Genomic DNA, 21,084 nt, shown 5'->3' on the forward strand with positions numbered 1-21,084 from the left:
CATGAGCCGCCATCCTACCACACAAGTGCAGATCCAGCACCAACGACCAATCTCACCCATGCGGCCGCACATGCTCATCCGGACGCCCGACATTTCGAAGAAAGAGATGGAAAAATAGATGAGAGGGTAGCACCTCATTGCACGGAGCCAGACTCTTGTTGGTTTTAGAACTGTAGATCAATCCTCCACCCAGGAGCTATATACACGATTTGTGCACAGTTAGCCCCAAAAAGCTTGCTCGGCTTCTTTGATTTCTTAGCCGTTCATGCAAGTCTTGCCATAGATGTACATAAATCAAAGCTCTAGATCAGATCAATTTTATCGACGGCTCAAACAAAACGTTTGTGTTCGTTGTTTCTAGCAAAAAAAATTTGGATCACATACGTGTTTACATGGGTTAACAACCAAACCAAAACTAGCAAGACCACATACTGAACCGATAAACTTGTGAGTGACACAGGCCCTTATCAAATCGATCGATCACGTTCCCTTTTTTCGAAAGCAGATCAATCTAAGCGTGTGCTAGGCGGTGCAGGTTGCGAACGATCCTAGTCAAGGTCGATCAATTTTTTTTGGTGGAGCCGATTGATCGACCAATATTTTTGGTGGAACCGATTGAACGATCCTTGTCAATTGGTCCGTTCTTGAAGAAAAAATGGACGTATAGGGAACATTACTTTTTTTATAAGAAAATAAAAATAATATAAAGCAGAGATATGTCGGCCATCAATCATTATGGTTAACATGAAATTAATGGTTATAGAGGGGTGATATATGGAGAACTAAGAAAGTTTGCTCTCATTATTATTACATATAGATTAGTTTTTTTTGTTAAGAAATGTGGTACAATTATACACTCTTTTCTATCTCCCTAATTTTATGATTATATATTTTTTATATAAATATGATCCTATGAGATACTTGAGGTGGAATAATTTTTGAGCAATGTCGTTAATCCACAATATGCATCATTGATAAACTAGATGTAATGCTAGTTTTTAAAAATACTAGGTTTGTGTTGTTTTGAATTCATGGATTCATATCCATATTTTGTATATGGCCGTTGATTCACTCATATTGTTTTTGTTGTGATCGTGATGAATTTTCTTGGCTTTAAAAAATATAGTAAGAAGTAATAATCAACATCATACCTGGAGGCAGACACCAAGCTAACACATGGAACATCTTAGCATCTTGATTTTTTCGGTCTTATACATGAGTCGCTTGTATGGCCTAGAGAAGAAAAATCTCCAGTTTTACATTCCAGACATCAACATATTTATTTTATAATTTGGGTAGTCCGTAGTTATGTTTTATACATTCTTAAGCAACATTTTATGTTCTGTTAAACGTTTTGTGGTTTTTTTACCTAGTGTAGTATGCATAACTTCTTAAACACATCACACTATATTCAAAATAACTTACAATATTCTAGTAATAAAGAAAAAATGGCATACCTCTTTAAGCCAAGTTCCTTCATTTTAGATTTCTCTAATTTTTCTGAACTATCACTCTAGGCTTCCATGAGTTCTGTCTTCACATTCCTAACCAATTGTAATTCTTCTTCAATGTCCAAGTAGTAACCTTCTCTTAGTGTTTCACCATTATGGAAAGCTCTCTCAAGCAGCAACCCTTCTTGGGTACCAGCTACAACAGCTAAAAATTATATTTCCTGATTATAATTTATTCAACATATATGATCCATCATTTTGGTTAATTTTTTTATACGGGAGATTGAGATATACCTGTTGAAACATGAAGTAAGAGTTTCATATTACAACACTTCTTTCCAAACTCGCATACAATTTTGGCTCCTAAGGCATTTGAATTCAAAGCCACATCGTAACTGCACATGCCAAATTGGGAGGAATATGCAAATGGTAAAAATGATCAAGGTGGAGAAATCTAAATAGGTGTTTGAGCTGGCTCCTCCTAACCAGCAGGGTTTAGCATGTATCACAACATATAACCCACTCCACGTTTCTAACAAAAAGACATGTGCGTGGAGGGTGTATATTGTGCACATTGTTATTTTCTTTTTTCCCAAAGGTTAAATTTGGATGTTTGAACAAAAACTTCAAAGAACTAGCACGTTAATTGTTGAAATATGTACAACTATTCCCTCCATTTCGATATCCGAAGGAGTATATATACTAGAAATATTGCATAAGATGTTATTTACATTTTGGGAAGATTTTTCCTTTATATTGAATCGCGCTAGCAGAAATTACAAATATATTTCTCAATATTTTGAACATTAGATAATAACTCATTACTATACTAATTACACATTATTTGTAAAATGCGAATTAGATGCATAAATTAGTAAAATAAAATGAGACTAGTGACTCTATAGCTAGGCTTCGATGGTGATGTAACATCAGATATTTTTGCACGTAAAAGGTAAATAAAAAGGAGAAATTGTCTAAGACACCAATATAGTGGGACCTAACTTGAAGGGCTCATATCTTAGAAAAAGATCATAAGCGATTCATCCGGTTCGGTGGAGTCATAGTAGTTCGAAGCTGAAAAGAAAACCATGTAACGAGTCTGCGTTTTAACTGGTTATATCTAATCAAATTATAAAATAATAATAAATATTGAGAAAAATATACAACATACATATAATGGTCTTAGATCTAGTCATACCTAAAATTGATGAAAACGTAAAGATTCCAATTATAATGGCTCAAACATGATCATACACAAAACTAAGAAATATATAAGAAAAACTTGACACACATACTTCAATGGTCCAACGTATAACTGCTCAAAATAGTATAAAGGATATAAAAATGCAAAACTAGAAAGATATAAATGATTATCTATATGGCCACGATAAAGCAAGAGGCAAATGAACCATCCAGCTAAATTATTTCGAAGTTTCAATTTGGTAGATAAGTATATTTATTGCTTGAGTTTTTATAACTAAAAATAAAAATGTCCTGATATTACAAAAGAAGCACACAAGTGCCTACCGAAATAGTAAACCAAGGAGAAATTTGGGCTGAACTTTGAAACAAATCCTAGTTGCATTAGATGTGCTTATGCCATGTATGATATCAAAAATCCAATAGATTTCTTCTTCTCTTTTGTTCATGTTTGCATTCGTTCTATCCGAGATTAGAGTTGAGATTAAACAATACTATGTGTGTTTAGGAAGCCTCGCCAAGCTAGGTGTGATGATGATCTTTAACAAATCAGAACATATTAAACATAGCTTTATGTAGTAGTACCATTTTCTCTGAATTTCCATTGAATCTTGAAAATTACATGAATCAAACTTGTCCCGTGTGAAAATAATCACATGCATACATATATAAAGAATATACAAAGTATCACCAATGGCCATGATATATAGTGGATGCAACTTCTCAAGAATATCATCAAAATATCAGGGAATTTATCAACAAAAATCTTAGATTTGTGTAGACTTATTAGATGATGAATTATCATAAACTGCTTGTATGACTTTATTAATATATTTGTTCGTCCATCTGGTAGATAGAATATATGTCTAGTGTACAAGATGTTTATAACTTATGTAATCAACGGCAAGAAAACAAAACAATGTCAATCGTGCACAAACCACACTAGGCAGAATATCGTGAGAAGGCACAAAGCATGTCCAACTCTATCTCGCGGTGCACATGAGTAGCCCACTCATACTAATACTAGTAATGTGCAAAACAGATCATACAGGTTTATGTTTGGAAAACTAGGAAGATAATGCATCATTTGGGAACTCACTATTGGGTTTATGTTGTTACGACAAATTAAAGAGATGCAATGGTTTTGTTAGGTAAGTCATGTGGCGAGTCTATCAAATGAGAAGGTGAGCTACTACGGCATCTGGAAACTACTTCTGTTTCACCGTAATGATTGAGAGGTCACTCAAGAAGGCTGGTTGGAGGTGGTGGCGGCGGTAGGGGTTTGGAGTTAGTGAATAGAATCGAAAGGATCGAGTAATATTTTCCTTTTCTGAATAAGGAAACATGAACATGCATTGGATTCGGAATAGCGAAGTCAATAAGCTCATAACAATGAAGATAAAGTTTGCCATAGAATATTAGGTCAATGCCCTGAGGATAGACATACAATATAAGAATATAGTTTTTGCAACTTTATACCCATGGCTTAAGTACATAAAAATAAAAATCTATTATATATAAAAAGTATTTGATGGGATCACTAGAAAAAGGAGAATATTTTAGAAAAATCCACAATAATTAGAAAGATCTGTCCGCTTATTTCGTAGAAAAGGAAATCATAACCGTTGGATGGAGACATTTTTTTCCAACGTAAATCAGTGAAAATTACCCACCATTGCCATTACGCAAAAAAACTTTTCAACATAATAAGAAACGACAACTTTTTTTACAATTTTTTTTTAGCATAAATCAGTGACCATTACGCAAATAAACTTTTCAACGTAATAAGAAACGATAACTTTTTTTGCAACATAAATCCACCATTGCCATTACGCACCAATGTCTAAGACCTCACGAGCCTTCCCAGTTAAAAAAAAAGACTCACGAGACCTTCCCTCAAAAAAATAACGCACGAGAGCCCTAACCTCTAGACCCTTCAAGCTGCCCCCACCGTCCTCCACATCCTGCATCAACACAAGATTGCCAGAGGAAGATCCTTCTCTACAGAATTGGACCCTCAACCCAGCCCTAACTCCTCCATCACGTTCTCTCCCAATGGTCTGCCCACGAGAGATTTCTCCTGAGGATCACCGCACCACCGAGGAGTCATTGAAGCCACATGGACCTCCACAGGATACCTCTGGTGGCTGCTATAGTGGTTGATGTTACAGCAGCATCAACCTGGAGATGAAAGCTGACGCGGACGAGTGATCTACTGCTGTCATGCAAAAAAGCCATGGAACTTGAGATACAATCGAAGGACCTGATAAGTAATTACTACAGCAAAGCACAAAGAGAAGAGGATGGAGCAATTGGGACAAGAACAACAATTAGCGACTGATGGACAGGAGGAGAGGTAGGGCTGGGGCTGGCGAAAAGGCTGCCAAAAATTGGCTCAACTTCCTCTGCCTCAGCATAGGCCAAACTACCTCCAATCAAAACTGAGGTGTGCAGTTTTTCCGGGTTTCATCGAGCAGTTTCTGCTAGAAGCTCGGTGCTCAACGGTTCCAACGTCGTTCCATACATCGCGGCAACCAGCTGCTGCCATTCGCTTCTACATCAAGGGGTCCATCATTGATTTCTGAACTTAGAACATGAATCGAGGTATATGTTTGAGGGGAGATCCATCCACACTAAGATCTATTTTTCCTTCCAGAACTTAGTTCCTTTAATTAGATACTCTGATATGCAGTGCCGGAGCGTGACCAAAACACAAGGGGGGCCAACTATATATATGAAGAAACAATATGCATGAAAAAAGCCAAGTCATAGAACAGATATAAAGATAGTTTTGGACCGGTGAATTTGTTCATACAAATATGACAGATATGACAAAGTAAATTTTGGGGTTCCAAAAGAAAAGAGCACGTCTGATGACCAAATGACAACTAAACTGGACAACCTTTTTGTTCTCAGTGATTTCCTCTTCTCATATTCTTTAAGAAAAATGACTGCGTAGTCTGTTACTTTCCCATCAATGCTATCTAATCAGAAATTTATAATGTATCAAATTTTGTAGTAATTAACCAATCGAGTCGTTGAATGGAGTGGAGGTATAAATTAATGAATTACCATCACATCTCAATCCCGAAGTATGCATCAAATTGTCCAAAAAAAGGAGATACGTACTGACCAATTGAGTTAACTGCAGTAACCAGGGTGCACTTGGGGATTGAGGTTCAGAGATCAGAGGCATCCCGACGTTGGGGCCGTTGACGTGCAGCTCCAATCAAAGAGACGGTTGTGATCTGTGAAGAAGGGCATTGAGGAGTTGAGGTCCAGGGAGTTTGGCGGGACATCCCGCCGTCGGCACCGTGGGCGGTCGTCGGCTGTCGACGGTTGTAGTGTTTGAGGCTTGGGATGGAGAGGGGATAAGAACGTACGTGAGGAAGCGATTGCTTTGATCGTGTGGTGCAAAGCTGCAGCTGCGCTGTACTTGCTAATGGGCTGGGTTGTAGTATTCACAAGAGAGATACAGATGTAGCTGCAGTAGCGATCTATCAATAATCTATTAGTTATTTAGTAATATACGTCTAATGTTTTCACGAGCCTATATAGTCCATTATGTGATCTGATAGATGGTATTGATGACACAACTATTTAGGCGGCCATAGAATATGCATTGCATTCCCATGGCATGCAGGATATAAGGTACGTACATATTTAGTAACTGCTATCTTTTCTACAGTGCTCGGTTTAAAGAATTCGTTCGTGTAATTAGCATGAGCATGAGACACACTAATATATGTACTAATTACAAGGGAAGCGTAGTTTGTGCACGCATGCTACAAATGCTTCTAATCATCGGTTGCAAATTTTTGTAGGTAGCTTACCAAGCTGATCGCTTGGTACAAATGCTTCTAATCAGTATTATGCTGCGTAGAGTAAATTTTGTACCTGGCCTGAAATCTCTAAAATTAGGTAGGTTCCGATGTACAAAATACTATATCCTAAAAAAATCATATGACTCGGTACTTTGTTGTTGGAAGTTGAGTACAATATGAATACGTGTGCTCACACAATCATCTAAGCATTAGGTTTTTCTTGATCTGCAACCGAGATCATAGTTCTTGGCATACGAACAAGTATTTTCATAACTTCATCTTAAGATGCAAGAAGTAATCCAGAAAGCATCGACTAAGCTTGGCTGAATTAATTAACGTTAGCTTGGATCAAGCAGTAATGGCATGATGATGACATGGTATTACAATTTTATGTTGAAACAGAAACAAATAAGGATGATGCCAATTTCTCTTTACACAAATCAAATAGTATGTGCCCTTACTAAACTGTCTAAAATTCTAGCCCGCGCATCGAGCAGGCCACTTTGCTAGTTATTATCAAAGTTAAGTTCGAATCATGAATAGTCCAAGCAAAATAACATTATAAAGACTTAGTAGCCCAACTACATCTTAAAAAAAGTGTGTACTCATTTAACAAATATATCTACTCAAAAGTCATCATCAATGAAAAATCCCTTCGATATTGGCATCTTTAGTTCAGAAGCAAGAGCTAGGGAGGCGATTTTGCATAAAAGGCATATATGGCTTTCGTGATTGAATTATAATGACAATTCATCAATGAAATTTGACCTTTTATGTTTTAACACACTTTATAAATGATTTGAAATACCAAGAAATGACTTAGGAATTGTGATTTACTGAATAAGTTGTGATGTTATAAAGGAATTAATTGCATTACAGTGATATTATAACATAACAAGTTTCAATATTATACTTTGTTTATATAGAAAAAATTGTACTATGGATTTACAATAAAAGAGATAAATTTATAATTATCTAGCCGGTGATCTCTTGCTAGTTAGTCATGGAAAATTAGTCAACTTTTTCCAGAATAAATATCTGTTGCCCATACAAGTGTACGGATTGATGGCCAGTAATTTAATTAGCACTGCTATATGTACCTTTCATAGAAGTTAGTTGTGGCAGCTCCATTGATGATAGCATCAACTTCTTTCGTCAAGACTCACACTTGAGCACTATCAAGACCGAGGTTGTCATGCATGATATCTCCGTCTATAGGAACTACCTTTTCTTTGATGAAGTTTTGGAAGCCAACGGGACCGTATTTTTCACGCTGGATATCGAAGACTGCCTCTCCAGTGACCTACATGCATGAAACGAAGTGAATGCATGCAGAGTAAGTAGAAGTATTAGTATTCCTTAAGTGAGCAAGAAGAAAATGATCTTATAAAAGAAAAGGCTTTGTCCTGCGAAAGCGTCAACGGCCATAACCCTTAAGTACTTGTATTGGAAAACGCAAGTTCAATGGAACACAAGGCTCGCAACAAAATTAGCAGTTGGTCCAAAGTATGGACATGGTCCAAGCTTACGTATGTTTGTACCTCGGACATGACACGCTGCTCGGCAGACGCACCATGGGAGGTGCGCACCAGCAGGTAGATCTTCTTGACAGCGGGCTGAACCCTCAATATCTTCTCGACGAATACTGCATGTTTATACTGCAAGTGGTAATCTGTAGCATTGTATGTACAAAGGAAAGGTATATGTATGTATCTATATACATTTTCCGAGGAATCCAGTTGAGCCTGTGATGAGGACGCTCTTGTCTCTCAAACACCCAGCTAGAGCACCGGCGTCCATTGCTGGCGAGGTGAACCGGACTACTGCTTGGTTGTATTCTGTGTTATGGCTTGGTTCAGCGGCTGATCGTTGCTCGTGATACTTATAGAGGCTACTGCTGCAACCATACCGTATTTAATTAGTTCAACTGCCCAACCAGATTGCAGATCACTAGTGGGACAAGGAGAAAACGCTTAGTACAGCACGCAGAAGGGCGAAAAGGCTGCAATGCTATCAATCTGTATCACTATAAGTATCATGTACTGGACGTGGTTGTACAAAAGGCAATACAGTTAGGGCATCAACAGCCGGACCAGATCTAGCAAATCTGCCCCCCTAAATGTCCGCGGGCGCGCCGATCACCCCTCAAATGTCCACTTCCACAACCGGATACCTTATTAGAAGATCTTTAAATTCATACAGTTACGTGCAACTTAAAACTATTCTAAATCTTCGCCAACGTCCGTGCTCCAAGTCCTTGTTGTTCGCTTCTGTGTCCATGTCTAGCAGCCATGAGCCCTGCGAAGTGAAGGTGCGGTTGCCTGCGACGAAGAGTAGGACATGGGGCACGGACTGGCTCACACGGGAAACGTGGCGCAGCTGTCTTACATGCCCTACTTTTCCTCGTCGGAGTCTGTGGCCTTGATGTCGCCGATTGAGGTGGGGTCGATGATTGACGTGACGGGCCAGCATCGTTATGGGAGGCCGACGCCTCCTCCCCCCCCCCCCTCCCGGTTTGTGGTGCTTGGCAGTGTCCATCGGTATGCCATTGCGGCTCTGCCTTCATTACAGCATGCGCCACCACCATGGCCTTCACCTTGAAGGCTGCCGTTGCCTCCAGCGCCCTCTGCCTCGCACAACGGGAACGCCTCGTGACCACAGTGACCGTAAGCAATGCTGCCATTAACCACCGAATCGGAGCACGACACCTTTGGGACGACGCACCACAGAAGGGGTTGCAACATATGATGGTGGTCACCGCGTTTGGGAGCTTGCAGTCACAAGCTTCCCGACACCAGCCCTAATGGATCCAAGCGCAATTTGCGCAAAGCAATGGATTCCCGCCGGATCGAGTTCGACCTTGGTCGAGCGCACTCCTCTCCGGGGCGGTAGAGAGCCATCCGAAGGCCATCTCCTCCTCATCTGCACATGAGAAGAGGTCCCAGTCGACAGTTTGGGAGATCATCATGCCGGAGAAGGAGAGAGATCACCGGAACGGAGCTTAGGGGTGGTGTGGCTATGGCTTCGTTCGGGATGCGAGTAGGGACCGATTTATGTGGGCTCGGGCAGGGTCAACGTGGGATGGATCGCACATTCCAAATGCGCATGGCTGCGTCCGGGCCTCCCATATTCGCCCCAGACATGGACTAAATATAAGGAGTGCCGGTCATCCCGTATGTATACAGCCAATATGAGGGTTGTGCCCGGCTCAAGATTTTGTGACCGGTTAATGTTTAGTGTGCTTGTTCGGATATATAGGGAGTGTTTGAGGAGCCCAGTTGTAGACGCGGTTAGGCTAGTAATCGGAGGCACCATTCGAAAAGATCAAAACAAATCGAAACCATTGTATATATGTGCACGCTAAAGAGAACAACTCTGATTTTAGGGCTTTAATTAGGTCAACATCCACTTAGATATATACAATATGGTTTTTGGCCATTTTGTTAAAAAATAACCCTTTATAAATGTAGAATGAACATTTTATAAAATATATGATGACCTTTTTTAATAGGTTGATGATTTTTTTGTTCACAATGAATATTCTGAAAATACATAATGAACATTTCTTAATGCACGATGAACACTTTTAATATATGATGTAGAATTTTTAATACATTCTAACATATTTCATATACACGATGAATATTCCCTAATACACAATGAACTGTTTTCTAAATACAGTAACACAACAAACATTGGTGAGATCGTCGTTACATGTAGCTAGTAACATGGGTTCATATGAAAAATTGAAAATACATGTGGAAGATATTAGTTATATCTCCTATATAAATGGCTTGGTTAAAGATGGCTTTGCTTGTTTGTCGTCCCTTGCTACTAGCCTACTACTATATGGTAGATGCTTCGTTTCCTCGCGACGAGGAGTTGAGGACGCACCAGGGATTAGCACAGTAGCCATTACTTAATCCACAACACACGGCGAGAAGGAAGGATATGATGGCATGGTTCGCCTCACTGGTCATTCTTGGCAGCGTCTATGTAGCCGCCTTGGCGTTCCGCCTCCTTTCGCACCTTACCGTGTGCCTCCGCCGTCCAAAGGACCTCCGGCGCTGCTATGGCACGTGGGCCGTCCTCACGGGGCCAACATCGGGCATTGGCTGGTCCGTCGCCATGGAGCTTGCGCGCAGGGGACTGAACCTTGTCCTCATCGGCCGTGATCCGGCAAAGCTCCGTGACATCTCCGAGACGATATCCAGGGCCGCTCCCACCGTGCAGACCAAGACTGTACTCTTCGACCTGTCGCTCCTCACCACCGCCCAGGGTGAAACAAGCGCATAGCAAACTACACACCTACACAAGCATGCATCCATTCCATGTATTTAAGCTAAGCGTGAGCTCATTTGGCAGGTGAGGAGGCGATGCGGCAGCTGCAGCAGACCGTGGAGGAGTTGGACGTTGGACTGCTGGTGAACAACGCGGGCGTGCTGGAGCCCAGCGCGGTGTTCCTGCACGAGGCCGACGTGGAGGCATGTGTGGATATGATACGGGTGAACCTGCTAGCGCTGACCGAGGTGACGGCGGCAGTGATTCCCGGCATGGTGAATCGCGGGAGGGGAGCTGTGGTCAACTTGGGCTCGGCTTCGTCGGAGGCCATCCCATCCTTACCCCTCTACACGATGTACGCCGCAACTAAACGGTAAGCTAGAACAAGCTAGCTAGGTACCTAGCACATACATACATCTTAAGCAATCAATGACCTTGACTGCTCATGTTGTTCCAATGATACATTGCATTCAGCTATGTCGCTCGGTTCTCGAAATGTCTTCACGTTGAGTATAGACGCAAAGGAATCGATGTGCAATGCCAGGTGAAGTAACTCACCGCCCATAATCTATACTATATATGTACTCCTACGTTCCCGAGTCTTTGTGGGATAGAGCAGCCACGAGCCAGCACTATATTAACGTCCATTCGAATCTGCAGGCACCGTTCTTCGTGGCTGGCACAATGGCGTCAAGATTCGCCGAGGCCAGGCGTTTTGTGCCATTGACGCCAACGCCAGACGCCTACGCCCGCGCGGCAGTGCGCTGGATCGGACACGGCCCACTATGCGTGCCCAACTTCCGACACCAGATCATGTGGTTCTTTGCGGGAATTGCGCCTGACTTTTTGCAAGATGGAATCCTCCTGCGTGATCACCTATGGCAAAGAAATGAGTTACAGACAACGAGGTCGTTGCCCGAGGTGTGCCCTATTAAGCAAGGTGGACATGCGGCTGCCTGAAGCTGTGTTTGCCAGACAATTAATTGCGTAAAACGCTTACTCTACTACCTCCGGATAGGAATATAACTGAGGCACATGAATTTAAGTCTGTAATCTATTCTACTCTCTACTATTAAAGGGAGTCGGTAGCGTTTACTCCACTGCGGTTAATCCTCTCCCACCTATTTTTTCATATCGTACCGATATATTTAAACCAGGTTTTAGCCCATGCCCTATTTAAACCAATTTTATTGTTGAGTATAATGTTTATTAGGAAGTATAGGATACACTAGGATTTATTTCTGCCTTGTCTTGTACTTCAATTTGATCATTGTACTCATATATATATATATATATATATATATATATATATATATATATATATATATATATATATATATATATATATATGATCACAAGGCTCAAGCAATACAATCAACGATTCCACCAATCTCTCTCTCCCTTCTAATATGGTATTAGGCTAATCTCGACCCAAACCATAGCCGCCGCCGCTTCCACACCGCGCCGCCCCCGGGGCGGTCGTTCTCCATGATCGTCACTGGGGGCGCGCAACCCGTACCTACGGTTCATCCGCGGATCGTGTGGATAGGCTACAATAGAGAATCTTTTTCTTGATCTGTTGATTGAGGTTTTCTCTCTCGCCGATCGGTTGATCGGTGTTCTTTTTTCGTTTTCCGATCTAAGATCCGATTGCGTCGCCCGTCGCCATTCGTCATCTACAACGCAGCTCTACTTCGCCCTCGACGGACAACATCAGCATCTTCGACTGTGCGGCTGAAAGCGCCTCCGCATCGACCCTCGCGGCGTCGTCCCGTGGTTCTTTGACGAATACACCGACCCACGCGCTGCCGCTGCATCGCCATTCTAGCCGTAGTGTCGTGGCCTGCGGTCGACCGCTATCTCAAGGCCGTCTGCTCCAGGCCGTCCCCGTGGCTGCACCGACCTTCGCGCTGCCGCTGCGTCACCCCAGCGGGTCGTAGCAAGGGTGGCATGCGGTCCCTGCCACCGCCCTGAGGTCTTCCCCGCCATTGCCCCGACCTGCCCTCTGTTGCTGCGTCGACCATTCGGGCCGTAGCGCTGCGGCATGCGGTCCACTTCGCCGTTCACGCTGTTGACCTCTGTGTGGTCTGCGCCGCGCCACCCTCCTAGGCGCAGGAACGCCACCGTCTGCACAGGTCTTCGTCACGCTGTCGGGTTCTTCCTTGCCTACTTCGAGCACCGCCGCCGCGCTCCTAACCTAGCCGCCGCCGCCTCCTCAGGCCGTCGTCGCCGCTCTTTCTCCCGGTCCACCGCGACTAGCTCCACACCGGCCACCTCGACTCTAACTCGACCATGGCGTCCCTGGCACGGCTACCTCGACCACGACTCCACCGCCCTATGCTCTCGGGTACCTCGACAACTGCACAAAGGGCTACCGCCTTACTTGAGCAACCTCGTCGGTTTTCGCGCCAGTCATGACTTCCGCGATGCATCGACCGTTATGACTGTGGGGGGGTGTCCCTCGGCTTACCTTCGGATTCTTCTCCGGTCTCACTGTCTGCGTCGTTACCGTTGTGGGGGGGATGTTGAATATAATGTTTATTAGGAAGTATAGGATAGACTAGGATTTGTTTCTGCCTTGTCTTGTACTTCAAGTTGATCATTGTACTCCTATATGTATGCTCACGAGGCTCAAGCAACACAATCAACGATTCCACCAATCTCTCTATCCCTTCTAACGTTTATCTGCCAATTTAGATCAATCTTCAGTATATTTGGTAAAAAAATTATGACTAGCTAAAAGCAACCATTAGCTAGAAAATGAATTTTAATCTCCAATGGTGTTACGTAGTGAACAAGATCATACATTTAGTTCGTTTGACTTGATATGGAGAGCAAGTTTGTTTATGTGTTCATTTGGCCACGTTCTCCCAGGCAACATCATCATTGATCTAAGATTCACGCAGCACATACTGACATACACATCAAGATAGAGATGGCTGACCTTTGATATATCGTACATACATAGGCACACCTAGGTATCCCTTGCAGTTTCGTCATTATTGTGCATGCCCGCATGTGTAATTTGATATGTGTCGCGGAATTATATACGGCATGCTACTCCATATATACGGGGAGCAAATGTTGTCGTCGGCACCTATCGGACAATTAATTAGAAATATTGTATTTTACAAAAAACAAATTGTCGTTGGGTTAAATGTGTGCCGCAAATCGGTAGCAACGTTCAAACGCGTCTCCTCGTTGGTGTGGTAGATATAGCGAAGTAGTGGGCCCCACGGATGACGGCAACTGGTGGAGACCAAGTGTAGTAGCATGTAGCTAATATCTTCGCAGTTGCTAGATGCCGATGTGAATCTTGTAAGGTTTCAGTTGCAGGTTTCGGATATCCCGGTTCGATAATGACACGGATCAAACTTTACCAATTATTTAAGTAGTTGAGAGGAGTGCAATTTGATCCTGTGCAGGAGCTAGTTGTAGAGGCCAATTTCGTGAAGTTACAGTGGCAGCTATCCACTATCCCAGTTCAATAATGACACGGACCAAAATTTTCCAATTAATTAAGTAGTTGAGAGAATTGTGCTTCCATTACATACCATGCCTCGTTGATTTTAGCACGTACTCTATCCTTTCACATTACTTAGGACAACGGGCGAGCGAGTCATACTCGGTATTAGTTGACCTTCCATCGGCTAATAGAGGGAAATTAACTAAAAAATGCATGCTTGTAATCCAGAATTTACTAAAATGATAGAAATATTTATCTAGTGGATTATTAATTTGCATTGATCGTCTGTTAAGGACACCAAGGTAACACATTAAACTTGAGGAACAAGACCCTTACCAAAATGGTAAATGGCACAACGCAAGTGTAACATCCAATACCCTCCTAGCTAAAACCAACCATTGGCTGCAAAATGATTGTTGATCTCCAATGGTGTTACAAACTAAACAAGATCTTATATTTCATTCTTTTGACTTGATATGGAGAAGCAAGTTTGTTTACGTATTGGTGTGGTCAGCATCATCAATGATCTAGGGTTTGTGCAGCCACACATACACATCAAGATAGAGATGGGTGACATTTGATACATCCTAGATATATAGGCACACCTACGTATCCCTTGTAGTTGCATCATTATTTCCATATGGCATGCTACTCCATATATGAAAAGAGCTAAGGTTGTTATCCACATCTATAAAATAATTAATTAGAAATATAGTATTAGGCAAAAAATAGGTTGTGTCATCCCATCGATTGTGTGCCCTACATCCGTAGGAACGATCAAACGCATCTCCTCGCAGGTGCGGTAGATGTGGCGAAGTAGTAGGTCCGCAGACAAGGAACCATGTGAAAGCTGACGAAAACTGGTCGAGATGGCATTTTCTAGCACATGGCTAATATCTTCGTAGTTGCTAGTTAGATCGGTCTAATAAGCATGAATATGACCCGCTTGCTCGTTGGCCAATTTTGTGAAGTTTCAGCGGTAGCCTTAGAATATCCTAGTTCGATAATGACACGGACCAATATTTTCCAATTAATTAGCTAGTTGAGAGGAATGCACGTCCATTATGTACCATCCCGTGATTTAATTAGGATGTACTCTATCCTTTCGAATTTATTAGGCTGATGGATAAGCAAGTCATATTCACTCTTATTAGGCAGCCGTTATCAAGTCACGTCGCTCAACTGCCATTCCATCGACTAATAGTATAAAGGAAAATCGATAACAAAATGATGCATACGTGTAATCTAGAATTTACTATGATGATATAAATATTTATCCAAACACGTCGCTCTGCGATTTAATGAAGAAATATACATATATGTTGTAGTCATCATTATTGCTGTATGCCCTAATGTGTAATTTTATATATGTTACGGAGTCATATAGGATGCTACTCCGTATAAGCACAGGGCTAATGTTGTTATTTACACCCAAAGGACAATTAGTTAGAAATATCTTATTTACAAAAAAAGTTGTGTTGCCCCATCACTTGTGTACCCCAAATCACCAGGAACAGTCGAATGCATCTCCTCGTTCATGAAGTAGATGTGGCGAAGTAGTGGGTCCCACGGACGAGGAACCGTGTGAAAGCTGACGATAACATGACCACAACGGGCGAATACGGTGTGTAGTAACATGTGGCTAATATCTTTGCAATTGCTAGTTGCATAGGCCAATTTCCGGAAGTTTTAGTGGCAGTCTTCGAACATCCAAGTTCAATAAATGACACACACCAAAATTTTCCAATTACTTAAGTACTTTAGAGGAGTGAACTTCCATTATGTACAATCGCTCGTTTTATTTAGGATGTACTCTGTTCTTTTGAATTTATTGGGCCGACGGACGTGTGAGTCATATTCGTGCTTATTAGGCCAGCGTAATCATGTCACGGCGCTAAGCTGCCATTCGATCGACTAACAGAGGGAAATTTACTACAAAAGGATACACACATGTAATCAAGTATTAACTATGATAAAAGAAATATTTATCTAATGAATTATCACCACAAATTCATCAATTTGCACTGATCGCCTTCCGTGAACAGTAAGGTAACACATTGAGCTTCAGGAACAAAGATCATTCTCAAAATGCAAAATGCTCGTCACACAGATGTTATATCCAGTACCCTGCTAGCTAAAAGCAACCATTAGCTGCAAAAAGTTTGCGGATATCCAATGGTGTTACGTACAAAACAAGTTCTTACATTTAGTATGATGTTGTATGCCCTTATGTGTAATTTGATAGATGGTGCGCAACCATATATGATGCTACTCCATAGACATAGAGACCTATGGTTGATAAAAATTATGGCTTTGTCGTCCCATGGACGGCGTGTGACATATAGGTAGGAACTGTCAAAGCGTCTACTCGGTTGTACAGTTTTTTTTGCGGGTGAAAACAGGTGGCAAAATGATGACAGCTCACGTAGACACTGTGTAGTAGCATTGAGGCAATATCTTTGCAGGTGCTAATTACCGAGGCCAATTTCGTCAAGGTTAAGTGGAAGCCTATGAATATCACACTTTGATATTGGCACGGACCAAAATTTGCCGGCCAATTTCATGAAGGTCAAGTGTAAGCCTAAGAATATCACACTTTGATAATGGCACATACCAAAATTTTCCAATCAATTAAGCAGTTTAGAGCAGTGAAGTTATGTTCTGAAGGATCCCTAGTTTTATTTCGGACGTACTCAATCCGTTTGATTATATTAGGCCAACGAGCAAGCGAGTCATATTCATGCTTATTAGACCGATCTAATCTAGTCCGTTGGTTAACTACCATTCCATTGACTAATTTATCTACAACAGGATGGATGAGTGTAATCCAAAATTTACTATGATCGTGTAAATAATTAGTTTCCATGGATCGACTGTTGTAGACAACAAGGTAACCATTTAAGCTTGTGGAATAAAGACCCTTCTCAAAAAGCTAAAAAGTCTGTCGATCGTTATGGTCAGTACTTAACAAGTTTTTACATTTAGCTCAGATCACTTGATATGGGGAAGGAAGTCTATTTACATATTTATTTGGTTAGGTTCTCTCGGTCGTCATCATCCTTGATATAGGGTTGGTGCAACAACAAAAGTATGCATCAATTTAGAGGTGGGTGACATTTGATAGATCCTACATATGTAGGAAGCAACATACATATCTGTTGTAGTTACATCATTAATTACTGTTGTATGCCCGCATATATGATATATGTGGCAAAATCATATGGCGTGGTACTCCATATAAGAACGAAGCTAAGTTTGTTATCTACACCTATAGGACGATGAATTAGAAATATATAATTTCGAAAAAAAGGTTGTGTTTTCCAGTGAATCGTGTGCCCCAAATTGGTAGGGACTGTCAAACGTGTCTCCTCGTTAGTGCGGGAGATGTGGCGAAGTACTGTCCCCTTGTTCTAATTAGGCCCCCGTAATCAAGTAATGTCGCCAAGCTGCCATTCCATCGACTAACAGATGGAAATTGATTACAAAATGATCCATGTGTGTAATCTATAATTTTATGACGATACAGATAATACTCCAATGGATTATCACCACAAATTCTACAATTTTCACCAATCGCCTATTGTGGACAGCAAGGTAACCCATTAAGCTTGAGGAAGAAATACGCTTCTCAAAATGCAAATTCCCATGAGGTATACATATCACTCAATACCCTCCTAGCTAAACGCAACCATTGGCGACAAAAAGTTTGCCGATATCCAATTGTCTGACGCAAAGAACAAGTTCTTACATTTAGTATGACACCCTATGCCCTCGGCTGTAATTTGACAGATGGTGTGGAATCATATGGCTTGGTATTCCGTAGACACAGAGACATAAGGTTGATATCCTCACCAATTGGGAAATTAATTAAAAAGATTGTATTTCATAAATAAAAACTTCTGACTTTGTCATCCCGTGGACGGTGTGCGCCATATCAGTACAAAGAGTCAAACGTGTCTCCTCATTAGTGTGGTTCATGTGGCGAAGTAGTGAGTCCCATAGATATGGAAGCAAGTGAAAACAGACGGCAAAATGATGACAGCTCACGGAGATGGTGCGTAGTAGTATGTAGCTAATATCTTCACAGGTGTTAGTTACTGATGAAAATTTCATGAAGGCTCACTGGCAGCCTACTAATATCACAATTTGATAATCGCTCGGTAAAATTTGTTTCTAATGAATTAAGTAGTTAAGAGGAGAGGACTTCTGTTCTGTAGCATCCCTAGTTTTATTTGGGATGTACTCTGTCCTTTGGAATATATTAGGCCAATGAGCAAGCGAGTTACATTCTTTCTTATTACAACGTTTCAATCGAGTCACATTGCTCAGTTGTTGTTCCGTCGACTAACATAGGCAAATTAATTACAAAAGGATGGATGCGTGGAATCCAAATTTACTATGAAGACAAAAATAATTATCCAATGGATTATTTCAACAGTTTGCATGGATCGTCTGTTGTGGACAACAAGGTAGCAAATTTAGCTTGAGGAACGAGGACCCTTCTCAAAATGCAAACAGCCCACGAAGCAGATGTAACATCCCATACTCTCTTGCTAATTTCAACCATTGGTTGCAAATTAGATTGCGGATTGCCAATGGTGATAAGTACTAAACAAGTTTGTTTACGTGTTGATTTGGTAAGGTTCTCTCAGTTGTCATCATCATCGAGATAATTTTCGTGGAACCAATCACGCATCAAGACAGAGACAAGTGAACTTTGATGGATGATACTATCTTGGAAGAAATATACATATATGTTGTTGTTGTTGTATCATTATTGTTGTATGCCCTCATGTGTATTTTGATATATATAGCGGAATCGTATGGCATGCTACTCCACATAATCACAGAGCTAACGTTGTTATCTACACCTATAGGACAATTAATTAGAAATATATTATTTCACAAAAATTTGTTCTATTGTCCCGTCAATTGTGTGCCCCAATTCGGAATGGACGGTCAAACGTGTCTCGTTGTTGGTGCGGTAGATGTGCCAAATAAGTTGGTCCCGCAAATGAGGAACCATGTGAAAGCCAACAACAACATGACGACAACGGGAAATGACGATGTGTAGTAGCATGAGGCTAATATTTCTGTAGTTGCTAGTTGCGGAGGACACTTTCCTGAAGTTTCAGTGGCAGACTTCGAGTATCCTATTTCAACAATGACGCAAAGAAGAAGTTTCTAATTAGTTAACTATTTGAGAGAAGTGCACTTCCATTATGTACCATCCCTCGTTTTACTTAGCATGTACTCTATCCTTTCGATTTTGTTAGGCCAACGGGAAAACGAGTCATATTCCTTCTTATTAGGCCACCGTTATCAAGTCATGTCGCTCAGCTTCCAGAATTTACTCTGGTGATAGAAATATTTATCCAGTTGATTATCTCCACAAATTCAATAATTTACCTCGATCGCCTATGGTGGACAAGAAGGTAACACATAAAGCTTTAGGGGCAAATACCCTTCTCAAAATTCAAAATGCTTGTGACGGCAGATGTAAGATCTATAACGCGCCTAGCTAAAAGCAACCATTGACTGCAATTTTTTTACGGATATCCCATTTTGAACCTACAGAACAAGCATGATGTAGTAGGCCCTCATGTTTAATTTGATAGATGGTGTGGAATCATATGCATGCTACTCTATGAACCCAGAGACAAGTGGTTGATATGTTCAGCTATAAGATATATTAGGCGAACGAGTGCTGAGTCACGTAGGAGTTGTTGGGTCCCCAAAAGAGGAAGGGTGAAGTAGAACAACAGCTATGTTTTTCGCTCGGTTACGAAATCAAGATTATCAATCCAGTAGGAAGCTTCCAATATAAGAAGGTAAATATCACCTGCACACAAACAAGATACAAACTTGCACCCAACTTGGCAAGAAGGTTATCGAGACCCTTAACTTCCTAGTTAGAAGATTAAAACTAAATATTAGAGATAGTTAGTGGTAAAATAGCATGACAAATAAAAATATAGATTTTTAGAATAATTTACTAATATGTAATATTCTCGGGGGGGGGGGGGGCATAGTTTCACTGGTGGCATCTCTTTCAAAAACAACAAGTAGCATGGTATTGAAATTTACAGTTGGGCAATTGACCAAATTGCAACATTCATGACTATGATCATTAATACACATTATGTCTGTGATAAGTAGACCATTAATCAAACTTCATCTACTAATAATACTCCACCCCAAAACCGTTATCTAGCATGCATCTCAAGGTATTATGTTTGCAAGAAAAAAAGTGTTGCAACAAGCAAAATGTCACAATTTAGACAGGAAGAATTCAATCAATATGACAAAATCCCGTCGGTTTATCCTTAGTGGCAACACTACAATACGTTTTTCACCTTGTGTTGACTCAACACAAATGTTTTTCATTGGGAAAGTTTTTGGAAATCTCTTCTTCTATAAATAGCTCTATGGCATATGGAGTGATCCTTTCCTTCTCAAAATTTATCTCTTGCCTCAACCTAAGTTGAAAACTCCTCCCAAAAGCCATCTCCCCACTTTGTGCCAAGATAAACTTCAAATCCAACAAGTTTAACTTCCCCATGATTTTATCTCCATTTATTTCTACTCAAAAACCTTTTCTGTCCTCTATTTTGACCCTTGGAAATTTACAAAGGAACCACTATTTCTCCTTTGAGTTTTGCCTCCAAACAAATTTCCCTGGCTAGTCCTTAGAACCCTCAACCAAGATCCAGTAAGATCCACTGGTCTCCAGTTCAAAATTTTCAAAATGTGCTTGCTGCAAGTTTGGGCTATTTGCAAAATTTGGTGAAATTCATTTGTTTTCTTCTCCTAAAAATCTGAGAAAATTCAGGCAGCCTCGGGATGCATCAAGAGGTCACCT

At 41.1% G+C, this 21,084-nt stretch overlaps 2 protein-coding genes across 2 annotated transcripts; one reads left to right on the forward strand and one right to left on the reverse strand.

Moving 5' to 3' along the window:
- Positions 1–1,538: 1,538 nt before the first annotated feature.
- Positions 1,539–8,311, reverse strand: LOC141027651 (probable fatty acyl-CoA reductase 4). Its single transcript, XM_073504800.1, has 3 exons — positions 8,197–8,311; positions 8,017–8,120; positions 1,539–7,778 (listed from the first exon to the last, which is right to left on the reverse strand). Exons 1-3 carry the CDS (start codon positions 8,273–8,275, stop codon positions 7,638–7,640), a joined length of 324 nt encoding a protein of 107 aa, XP_073360901.1. The 5' UTR covers positions 8,276–8,311; the 3' UTR covers positions 1,539–7,637.
- Positions 8,312–9,850: 1,539 nt separating this feature from the next.
- On the forward strand, positions 9,851–11,956 carry LOC141026550 (very-long-chain 3-oxoacyl-CoA reductase 1-like). Its single transcript, XM_073503307.1, has 4 exons — positions 9,851–10,754; positions 10,841–11,129; positions 11,231–11,300; positions 11,417–11,956. The coding sequence occupies exons 1-4, from the start codon at positions 10,427–10,429 to the stop codon at positions 11,714–11,716; spliced, it is 987 nt and encodes a 328-aa protein (XP_073359408.1). The 5' UTR covers positions 9,851–10,426; the 3' UTR covers positions 11,717–11,956.
- The last annotated feature ends 9,128 nt before the right edge of the window (positions 11,957–21,084 follow it).

This window comes from Aegilops tauschii, chromosome 7, assembly GCF_002575655.3.
Source record: "Aegilops tauschii subsp. strangulata cultivar AL8/78 chromosome 7, Aet v6.0, whole genome shotgun sequence".
NCBI classification, from domain to species: domain Eukaryota; kingdom Viridiplantae; phylum Streptophyta; class Magnoliopsida; order Poales; family Poaceae; genus Aegilops; species Aegilops tauschii.

Coding starts and splice junctions, on each gene's coding strand:
- LOC141026550 (XM_073503307.1), top strand. CDS start 10,427: ATGATGGCATGGTTCGCCTCACTGGTCATTCTTGGCAGCGTCTATGTA. Junction 10,755..10,840: donor GCTCCTCACCACCGCCCAGG/GTGAAACAAGCG, acceptor CTCATTTGGCAG/GTGAGGAGGCGATGCGGCAG. Junction 11,301..11,416: donor GAATCGATGTGCAATGCCAG/GTGAAGTAACTC, acceptor TCGAATCTGCAG/GCACCGTTCTTCGTGGCTGG.
- LOC141027651 (XM_073504800.1), bottom strand. CDS start 8,275: ATGGACGCCGGTGCTCTAGCTGGGTGTTTGAGAGACAAGAGCGTCCTC. Junction 8,121..8,196: donor AACTGGATTCCTCGGAAAAT/GTATATAGATAC, acceptor ATAAACATGCAG/TATTCGTCGAGAAGATATTG. Junction 7,779..8,016: donor AGCAGCGTGTCATGTCCGAG/GTACAAACATAC, acceptor TCATGCATGTAG/GTCACTGGAGAGGCAGTCTT.